Source organism: Prionailurus viverrinus, chromosome E2 (genome assembly GCF_022837055.1).
Source record: "Prionailurus viverrinus isolate Anna chromosome E2, UM_Priviv_1.0, whole genome shotgun sequence".
In the NCBI taxonomy this organism is placed as follows: Eukaryota; Metazoa; Chordata; class Mammalia; order Carnivora; family Felidae; genus Prionailurus; species Prionailurus viverrinus.
This window is the reverse complement of record NC_062575.1, coordinates 3,460,764-3,471,232: the sequence shown is the minus strand read 5'-3', so window position 1 is coordinate 3,471,232 and position 10,469 is coordinate 3,460,764. Positions and strand designations below refer to the sequence as shown.

The following is a 10,469-nucleotide window of genomic DNA, read 5'->3' as shown; positions in this document are numbered from 1 at the left end:
GTTGGACGGGGTCAGGACCCTGTGCTATTTCCGTCACAGGCCAAACTGTTAGTATTTGCTTATTTGCCTCCCCCGCCCCGTTTGACCTTGACCAAGTGGCTTAGACTCGCAGTGACTCAGATTCCCCAGCTGTAAAAACGTGAATACAACTGCTTATCGATATACTGTGGGTAAGAAATGACTGCGTACATATAAAATCTTAGAATGATGGCCGGCCCTTTTAAAACGCTTGATAAATCATAGCCACATTTATTTATTTGTAATCGTTGTTCGTTTATTTATTTTGAGGGAGTGCAAGTGAGCAGGGGAGGGGCAGAGACGAAAATCCCAAGTAGACTCCACACTGTCAGTGCAGAGCCCGACACAGGGCCTGAACCCACAACCGTGAGATTGTGACCTGAGCCAAGATGGAGTTGGATGCTTAACCAACTGAGCCACCCAGGCGCCCCAATTTTTGGGTCATCCCTAAGACCTCCAGAGTCCAGAAGAGCTTTTCAGGGCATTTTTGTTGACTTACTGATTCTGTTCATTCCTACCACCAACCGCCTGTGTGACCTTACCAGCCTCCTCCAGAGCGAAGGACCTGAGAGCAAGAACAACACAGAAGTCACACTATCCTTGATGACCTTGCCTCAGAAGGCACACACCATCATTTTCAGCACATCCTCCTCAGGATGCCGGTCAGCCCCTTTCATGTGGGAGCGGACCGCGCAAGAATGTGGAAGCCGGAAGCATGGACCCCTGGGGCCATCTTGGATGCAGGCAGCGACCCCATCATGTGCACACATAGTAACGCGTTGGTCATTTTTACCACTTTCTGTAACATGAATCCTCGTTTGTCAAGCACATGGGATAAAGTGGGAAACAGGGAGAGGCAGTTACCACTTTACTGCTGGCTCTGGGAGCATCTCAGTGCTTCGACACCATCCCTGCCCCAGAGGAGGAGAGGGGGCTCAATTCTGTGCCCCAGGCATTTCATCAGCCTGTTTCTTTTAGGATGAGTCTTCTGTCCAAGGTGTCCCCAGGGTACCCAGGGCATTTGCACCTACCCTATTTCTAAAGACAATGATCTTGACAGTGGGGTTCAGCTACCCATTCATTCCAGGTACCTGTCTCCGTGGGGCTCTGCTCACCTGCGTTCTCCCTGTGGCAGGTCAGAGGCAGACGGGGCCCTTATTCCATCCCAGACGGTCTCATGACCATGGCCCGGTAGGACTGAGCTGGCCAGAGATCCCACATGGACAGACCCCTCCCACAGGAAGATCTGTCCTGGGGGGTCTAGCCAATCTTCTTCCCAAAACCAAAATACCTCTTCAGCTCTCATTTTCTGGCCTCCCCCAATGGACACGCAACAGATCCCTTCGGACTACCACTCCCATGAGCCCTTGGGCTCTCTGTATCACTGCAGCTTAGCAAGGCATGACCCCATGGCCTGATGGGATTTGGAGTCCACTCTTCCCATTGCCCCCGGACCCCACCTCAGCTCCCACCAGGTAGAAGGGGGCCCATCTCACCTGTGGATGCAAGGAGGCTCTGCGCATAACCGGTCACGTTGTTCCTGTCTGCCCACACGCTGAAGGTGTACAGAGTCCCGGGTTCCAGGGTCTGCACCTCATACCAACTGTCATTGGTCCTGCCTGTGTGGTTGGTCTGATGTCCCTGGGGATCTTGCTGTCCCTTGAGATGTCCTCCAGGGTTTCGCTGGACCCAGTACATGTAGAGCGGAGAGTGGGGGACTGTGGGGACCTTTCACCGCAGTTCCCTTGTGCAAATTCGTGACCGTGTTGGGAGCAGGCACGTGGGGGTGCGGTTCCTGGAAACATCTCCCTCACCTGCTCTCTGCCCCAGAGCACCTGTAGATATCTTTACTCGGTGAAGGGGTATGTGTCTCAGCCTCCCAGGCCCCCTTCCTCCAGTGGAGCGTCCATGATGTTGGGTCTCCCACCTGTCACATCCTCCTAGTCCAGGGGACCCAGTAGGTGGAGGGTGAATGGAGTCTTTTGGGTGAGGCCAAAGTCCAGAGCTGGCTGAGTCTGGAGACCAGAAACTTGGACGTGGATACTTTAGGGTATGTCTTGTCTTCTAAAGCTCTCTCAGAGATAGATTGGGAATGTGTGGTGATTGCCCAGCCCTGTTGCTAAGGAGGGACACCCCCTAGCAACAGGGCTCCATCCCTTGAGCTCAAATGAACTGTCCAGATCCTCGAAAAGAGGCCCAGAGCAGCCCCTTCCTACCAGCCCAGAAGTGCCAAATCCCGAACAGTTGTGTGTCTCACCTGTGGGCAGGTCAAAGACTTGGGTATCACTACAGACTCCACTCCTTCTCTCCTGGATGGTGAAGGTGTACCAGGCCCTCCTTTCCAGTCCCCCCACCATGACCCATGTCCCTGAGATGTTCAGGATCTCACTGGCGAAATCTGGCTCACAGCACTGGACCCCGTAGGTGTAGGGTGGATGGTCAGGGCCCAGAGGAGCTGTCCACATCAGGATGACAGAGCTCATGGTGTGGTCCTGTGTCCCCTGGTCTGTCACCGGATTAGACACTAAGAGACGGGACACGGTCAGCATTCCCAAATCCCTGAGTACCTGCACCACACCGGGACAGACCTGGGTGCTGAGGACGTTCTCTAGAACGAGGGCCCAGAAGCTAGAAGCCTAGGATGGGATGTCAGTCTGGGGCCCTCCGCCCCTGATCTGTGAGTCAGGAGGCCCCACAGACATCATTTCCTGTTCTCCTCGTTAGAGCCAGATGACCACATCTCACCTGTGGACACGCTGCCTATGTGTCTCAACAAGGTCATGGGAGTGTCGGCTCCCACAGTACTCTGCTAGAGCACTGTCTTTACTAATTACCTCCTACTGTTGCCTCAAAGCTGGAAGTGGTCTTTGCTAATCCTCAACTCGGTGACTGTTGTGGGTCGAATTGTGTTGTGTCCCTCAAAAAGATATGTCCACATCCTAACCCCTGGTGCCTGTGAATGGGACCTTATTTGGAAGTAGGGTTTTTGCAGGTGTAACCAAGGTAAGATGAGTTTGCACGGATTACGACGAGCCCTAAATGCAATGACTGGTGTCCTTAGAAGGAGAGAGAAATTTGGACACAAACAGCAAGAATATACCCTGGGAGGCTGGAGGCGGAGATCGGCGTGATGTGTCTTCAGACCAAGGAAGGCCGAAGGTCACCAGCTAGAAGAGGCAAGAAAAGATTCTTGAGGCTCCAAACAGAGTGTGACCAACACCTCGATCTCAGAATTCCAGCTTCCAGAACTGTTGCTTTAAGCTCTCCGTTGGTGGCACTTTCTTATGCCACCCCCAGGCAACAAATGCAACGACCTTACTTTTACTCTTTGGTAGCGTCATCCCTAGGGAGGGTCATTTGTCACCTGTAGACGTGCAGAGGGTCTCCCTGGAGCCGCTCACTCTGCCCTGTTCACACGAAGAATTCATACAAAGTTGGGGTTCACGTGCATCCACAACAAGCCAGGGTCTCTGAGGTGCTGTGAGCACCACCTGGGATGCTCTCCTTAGACAACTGGATCCCATAGAAGTATATCTGAGGGCCTGGACCCTCAGAGACCTCCCTTCTCGGGGTGATGGAGCTGGAGTCTGAGCCTCCACCCTTAGGCCTCTGACTGGGATGGAGCCTGCAAAGGGGAAGGAAGATAGGCCTGTTAGGAGAAGGCATCAGACAGTCCCCTGCTCCTTCATCCACCCCAAGCTCATCCACAAATCCCAGAAAGCACAGTTCCCATCAGTTCTGCAAGGACCCCCCCTGAATCTTCCGGAGGGAACCCCCAGGGGGCTCAGGGGCGTGGTAGTCCAAGCTCTTCTGTCAAGAGTGTGTGTGGAGGGGTGTGGGGTCATCAGTGAGGTTTGGGGACAACTCACCACCAACCACATGGACGTACACAGAATAGTCCACAGTTTGCTTATTCACTCACGCGCTGACGGACACGTGGACGGCTCTCGCCTCTCAGATATTATGAACAACACCGCTTTGAACCTGGGTGTGCAAATATCCCTTTGAGACCCCGCTTTCAATTATTTCGGGCATAGATCCAGAAGCAGGATTGCTCGATCGTATGGTAACTCTATGTTAAATTATTTTAGGAACCGCCATGCTGTCTCCCACGGTGGCTGAAGCATTCTACATTCGCACCCACGGTGCCCGGGGTATCTCCCATGCTCACCAACACTTCTGAGTTTCTTCTTTGGTGGTTGCCATCCTAACGGGCGTGAGGTGGTCTTGATTTGCATTTCCTTAGCGACCAGTGATATGAAGCATCTTTTCACGTGTGGCTCATTCACTTTTTCTCTCTGTTATTATTAACACATTCCTCTGACAGTGTAGGTCTAGCTTCTGTATACTTAACATGAGCAAGCCTCCTGTATGTGATCTGTTCCCCCTTTCTGCCACCACCTCCTCACCCCTGCGAAGACCCGTGTGCCCTGCTCAATCTCTGACTCTGCACAGGAAGCTGCCCGCCGTGCGAACGCCCTCCTCGCCCTGCCTGAACTCTGACCCTCACGATGAACCGCCACTGGGGATGCCTGCACTGCTCAGTCCCGCAAAATGGCTTCAGGACTGAAATGTCTCAAGAGGGAAGGAAGAGGGACAGGAAGAAGAAGAAGGAAGAAAAATATCTTTGGTGGGGTGTTTTGTTGATGAACAAAGTTCTAAATTGTTTTTCAAACATTTTATTTTGAAATTATTAGAGACTCCCAGGAAGTTGCAAAAAATAGTACAAAAGGTCCTGTGTGAACTTTGTCCCACTTTCCCCAGTGGTAACATCTTACACACACATAATTCAATATCGAAAGCAGGAAACTGGGGGGCCTGGGTGGCTCAGTTGCTTAAGCGTCCGACTCTTGATTTCGGCTCAGGGTGATGATCTCACGGTTTGTGATTTCCAGCCCTGCGTCGGGCTCTGTGCTGACAACTTGGGACTCTCTCTCTCTCTCAAAATAAATAAATAAAACATGGGGAAAAAAAGTAATTTCTAAAAAATAAAAAGCAGCCTGCCAAGTCGGCGAACACCTGGAGGTGTGGAGAGAAGGCACGGAACCCCCAAGTCCTTTCCGCGTGCCTGGCATCTCTCCCGTGAGCCACATCCCTTTGGCCCCAAATCTGTGATCTGGTAAGTGAAATAAATGCTTTCCTGAGTTCTGGGAGCTGCTCTATTGAGCATACTAATCAAACCCAGGGAGGGGGTCTCAGGAACCTCTGATCTATATAGCAGATGGTCAGAAGCCCAAGTGACCGCCTGGATCCGAATCGGCCTCCGGGAGGGGCGGGGCTTTCCTGTGGGGCCTGGCCCTCCACTCTGGGCTGTGACTGTCTCCAGGTAGCCAGCATCAGAATGCACTTGAACTGGGGGACTCCAGTGGGTGTCAGGGACTTTTGCTTGGTGGTGTGGGGGAACCCTCACACTGGAATTGCGTAGAATCCTAATTACTTGTCCTTGTGGAACCCTGGAAAGGACCCAAATCCCAAAGGATCGGTAACACGTTTAAAGATGAATTATGCCGGTGGTTGCCTTGGGCCGGAGGGGATAAGTGATCGGGGAGGTGACTGCTGGAAGGCACGGGTCTCTTTTTGGGGTGATGAAGGCTCCCAAATGGATTGTGGTGATGGTTGCACAACTCTGTGAATGTACCATGAACCATTCACGTGCGCACTTTTTTTTTTCTTTTCTTCCAACGTCCAACGTGAGGCTTGAACTCCTGACCCCAAGATCAAGAGTCACACACTCTACTGACTGAGCCGGCCAGGCGCCCATAACCTGCACACTCTAAATGGGCAGTTGGATGGTATATGAAGGGCGTCTCAATAAAGCCATGACCACATTTTTTGCTGGAATTGAATAGAAACGACTTCAAACAGGACATGGTCACAGCACAGTGATGACAGTCAACGATACTGTATCATAAAAGTTCACAGTTGTTAGGAAACCAGATCTACTTGTCCCCACCGCACACACGCATGGACATACACACTGTTGCACAGACACGATGTTGTCTGTAGGCACATTTCAATTAAAAAAAAAAATTTGAAGGGGTGTCTGGGTGGCTCGGTCCTTTGGGAGCCTTTTTTTTTTTTAAACATTTATTTATTTTTGCAAGAGAGAACGCTAGTTGGGGAGGGGCAGAGAGAGAGAGGGGAGACACGAATCTGAAGCAAGCTCCAGGCTCTGAGCTGTCAGCACAGAGCCTGATGCGGGGCTCGAGCTCACCAACCGCGAGATCATGACCTGAGCTGAAGTCGGACACTTAACCGACTGAGCCACCCGGGTGCCCCAGAAGCCCAACTCTTGATCTTGGCTCAGGTCATGATCTCATGCAGTTTGTGAGTTCGAGCCCCGAGTTGGACTCTGTCCTGACAGCATGGAGTCTGCTTGGGATTCTCTCTCTCTCTCTGCCTCGCCCCTGCTCATGCTCTCTCTCTCAAAATAAACATTTAAAACATTTTTGAAGATACTCTTTAGACAGATAGAGGCGGGAAATTTCCCTCCTCAGCACTTTCCACGGGGCGGGAGATTGTTCTGGGGGTGCTGTAATGGGGGGGGGCAGAGAGAGGGTCTTCACTTTACCTCCGTGCTCTGATGGCTGACAGAGCACCCAGGACCTGGGCAGCGTGACCGTGACCCGCAAGTAGGCCTGAGGCAGGGGCTTAAGGGAGGTACCACAGGCCCACAGGCCTCTGAGGTTGGGAAGGGCCAGTCACAGCCCCCAGATCACTCGCCCCTGACAGGGTTGCCCCCCAGCATGCATGACTTATCTGGCAGGGGGTGAGTGGGAACCCTGGCCTGAAGGTGGGGCAGACTGGAAAAATAGGGCTGGGCCCAGAGAATGCTGTTTTGAAGGGACACGTGCACCCCCATGTTTATAGCAGCACTATCGACAATAGCCGAAGTATGGAAAGAGCCCCAATGTCCATCGATGGATGAATGGATAAAGAAGATGTGGTGTCTATATACAATGGATTATTACTCGGCGATCAAAAAGAATGAAGTCTTGCCATTTGCAACTACGTGGATGGAACCGGAGGGTATGATGCTTAGCGAAATACGTCAGAGAAAGACAAAAACCGTAGGACTTCACTCATATGAGGACTTTTAAGATACGAGCAACGAGCAAAGGGGGGAAAAAAGAGACAAATGAAGAAGCAGACTCCTAACTACATTAAGAGAACACACTGGTGGTCACCAGGGGTGGGGGGATGGGGCAAACAGGTGACGGGGATTAACGCGTGCACCTGTGAGGAGCACCAGGTGCTGTGTGGGAGTGTGGAACGACTATATCGCACCCTGGAAACCAATACCGCACTGTAGGTAACTAACTGGAATTTAAATAGAAACTTAAGGGGCACCTGGGTGGCTCAGTCAGTTGAGCGTCTGACTTCGGTTCAGGTCACGATCTCACGGTCCGTGAGTTCGAGCCCCACGTCAGGCTCTGTGCTGACAGCTCAGAGCCTGGAGCCTGCTGCTTTGGATTCTGTGTTCCCCTCTCTCTCTGACCCTCCCCCGTTCGTGCTCTGTCTCTGTCTGTCTCAAAAATAAATGAACATTAAAAAAATAAATAAAAACTTAAAATAGGGAGGGGCCCTGGGGGTCCCCCAAAGCACAGCGTGGATGTAGAAGTCTCCCCACTGCTGTAAGAGTCCCTCAACGCGCAACGGAGAGCACACGCTTCATTGACATAACACGCGTCGCACGTGCAGGCGTGTTTTCTGAGCACGGACAACTTCGTGGTGCTCAACACACGTGATCGTGACTCCCCTCTTGGTATTCACCCCAAACCCTGACCGAAGGGGCCTGCTCACCCCCGTTGAGGGAGTGCTGGCATTGGAGGTCACTCCCTGGGGTCTCCTTCTTTGACCTCGTGAGGCCCCTCCCCCAGGTGTCACCTGGGTCTGGAACTCCCCGAGGGGCAGACGCACTTTGACCCTGGTGCACTGGGGGGATTCCACGTCTCATAAGCCCAGGCACCGGGCCCGCGTGAGGTTAGCGTCACTACATGGGACACCTACAAACGGGTCACGCGGGCTCCACCTCACGGTGAGAGTTTTTACCCCAAGAATGATAATTAAAAAGAAAGATTCAGTGCACAACACTGTGAATGTATTTAATGTCACTGAATCGTACATTCAAAAACGGTTAAGACGGTATGTTTGTTAACGAAAGAAAAAGAGAAAGGACCGTTTGTTGTCGTTGTGGGCAGCCCTCCCCCGGTGCCCCTCCCCAAATACTAGAGATGGCGCCATCCCAGCGGGCACTTCACTTCTGGACACAAACTAGGGCCAGAGGGAAGGGGGCAGGTGGACGTGGGAGGCAGGTGGCAGGCAGGCGGGTCCCCCCGACGCGGGTGTGGTTGAGGGGTCTGGCATCCAGAATCAGGCCAGAGGGAAGGCGGCAGGAACTTGGTGGTACCGGGGATTCTCAAGTGTCTCTGGGTGGACGGGCCCCTGCAGACAGGAGTCCAGGAGCCCGGCTGCTGTCCCCCAGGGGTTTCTCTGGCCAGGCCAGTCAGTCTGGAGGCCCAGGGCCTCGCGGGAGGGGAGGGGGCCGATACCCGCTCGTGCGAGCCGTGGTCAGCGGGACTTGAGCCTGGGGCTCTGGAAGGCGGACAGGGCAATGAGGAGCTGGGCGGCGTAGTAGGTGGTCATGACCACCAGGCGGGCGTGGGGCAGGGACTGCACGAAGGCGTCCCAGGCCAGCACCGAATCCGAGAGTGTGAAGAGCAGGGCCCCCCAGCGGGCGCTCCCGCCCCTGGCCAGGCCGCGCCACAGCATGGACGCCAGGACCAGGGAGTAGGTCACCAACATGGGGACCATGCCAGGGGGGAGGTGCAGCAGCACGAGGCCGTCGTACAGGAAGAAGGCCGGGACGATGGGCAGCAGGAGGCCCGGCCGCAGGGGAGTGAGGCCGAGGGCCCAGAGGTAGAGCAGGTGAGCCACGGTGAAGGCCGTCACGCCTGGAGGAGACAGGGGGGGTGGTGCCTGGTGGGCCCGCTTCCCCACGTGGCCACCTTGAAGTGCAGAGCCTGAGGGAAGGCCCGCCCCAGGTGCCAGCATCCACCCTGGCCCCAGCACCTGTCTGCTGGGGTTACGGTACCCGCCTCCCCGGTGCAGGTCTCCCTTCTCCCCGAGCACCAGAGTGACCTTAAAACACGCTGCATTCCATCCTCACTCCGCTTAGAACTGTCCGCTGACTCCCCACCTTGCTCTGCTCCTCACTTGGCCCCGCCTGCCCACCCACCCGTTTTGACTCGCCAGCAGCTTCCCACCCCAGGGCCTTTGCACTTGCTGGTCCCTCTGGCCCATCCTTCCTCAGATGGCTCCTGCACCCTCTTCAAGACGTTACTTTCTTGGTGAGGCCGTCCTGGACCAGCTAAGGCTGCAACACGTGCAGCCCCTCTGTTTCCCTCCACACAACGCACACCTCCTCAGGGAACGCTGCCCGGCCCCCTCAGGGGAACGAGAGCTCCGCGAGGGCAGGGGCCTGTGCCCGTGGGCTCACCATAGAGGAAGGCCTCAGGCCAGATGAGGCAGGCGTCCCCCACGGCAGAGCACAGGAGGGCCCCCTGCAGGAGCGCCCTGTAGCCCCGGTCCGAGCGCGCCGCCCGCAGGAACACCACCAGGCACAGGACGGGCAGGCACTTGACAAGGGCGCTGATCCAGGACGGCTGGTCTTCAGGGATCCAGAGGAGGAAGTAGATGGCACAGGTGAGAAGGAACGGGCTCAGCCCCCTGCACAGGTGCAGCTGCTTTGGGGGACAAGGGAGTCACTGAGCCCAACCCGGGCCGGGGCTCGGGTGTGGGGGCTTTCCACTCTGCCCCCCCCCTCCCCGCCCCGAACCCAGCCACACTGTTGTGGGGGCTGCTCAGGGACCAGGACGTCCCACCTCACAGATCCCAGCCTCCCCGAGAGGGCCAGGACCCCCCAGTTCCTCCACGCTGCTCAGGTCCCCTGGTGCCCAGGCCAGACCCCCTCCCACACCCGCCATCTCTCACTTGGACTGAGAAGCAAGGCTTTTGGGACAGACCCTCTTCCCAGGCGTCCATGTCGGCCTATGACCCTCCAGACTGGTGCGTATGTGGGCACAGGCGGCTTTGGGGGTGGAGGGGACAGCGTGTGGTTACACGTTAACCCGAGGAGCGTCCTGTGGACTCTGGGACTCTGGGACTCAGGGAGATGCTTCCCCCGCCCTGGGGATGGCCCCACCTGGCACCGCCGATAAGGTGCCGGTCAGGACCCAGGGGTCCCTCCTCCCCCACAGCACCCTCTCCTCACCCCCTAGACCTGCCTTCTGCGCACCCCCCTACCTGCCTCCTCCCCACCCCCAGCCCGAGTGTGGTCGTTAAGTGCCCTTCACATCCTCCCCGTGCCCAACCAGTCAGGAAGCACAGGGCAGGATTCCAACACCCTCCCCTATGCCCAGGACTCCCTGAGCCTCAGCAGGGGAGCGGAG

General features: G+C 55.4%; 1 protein-coding gene across 2 annotated transcripts; it reads right to left on the bottom strand.

The window, feature by feature from the left end:
• Positions 1-8,097: 8,097 nt before the first annotated feature.
• Positions 8,098-10,276, bottom strand: TMEM86B (transmembrane protein 86B). 2 transcript variants are annotated; one of them, XM_047835377.1, is made up of 3 exons: positions 10,012-10,276; positions 9,518-9,764; positions 8,098-8,972 (listed from the first exon to the last, which is right to left on the bottom strand). In XM_047835377.1, the coding sequence occupies exons 1-3, from the start codon at positions 10,060-10,062 to the stop codon at positions 8,590-8,592; spliced, it is 681 nt and encodes a 226-aa protein (XP_047691333.1). In that variant the 5' UTR covers positions 10,063-10,276; the 3' UTR covers positions 8,098-8,589. The 2 variants fall into 2 exon arrangements, with proteins under 2 accessions (XP_047691333.1, XP_047691334.1); XM_047835378.1 differs by having other exon boundaries at positions 9,518-9,761.
• Between the last annotated feature and the right edge of the window lie 193 nt (positions 10,277-10,469).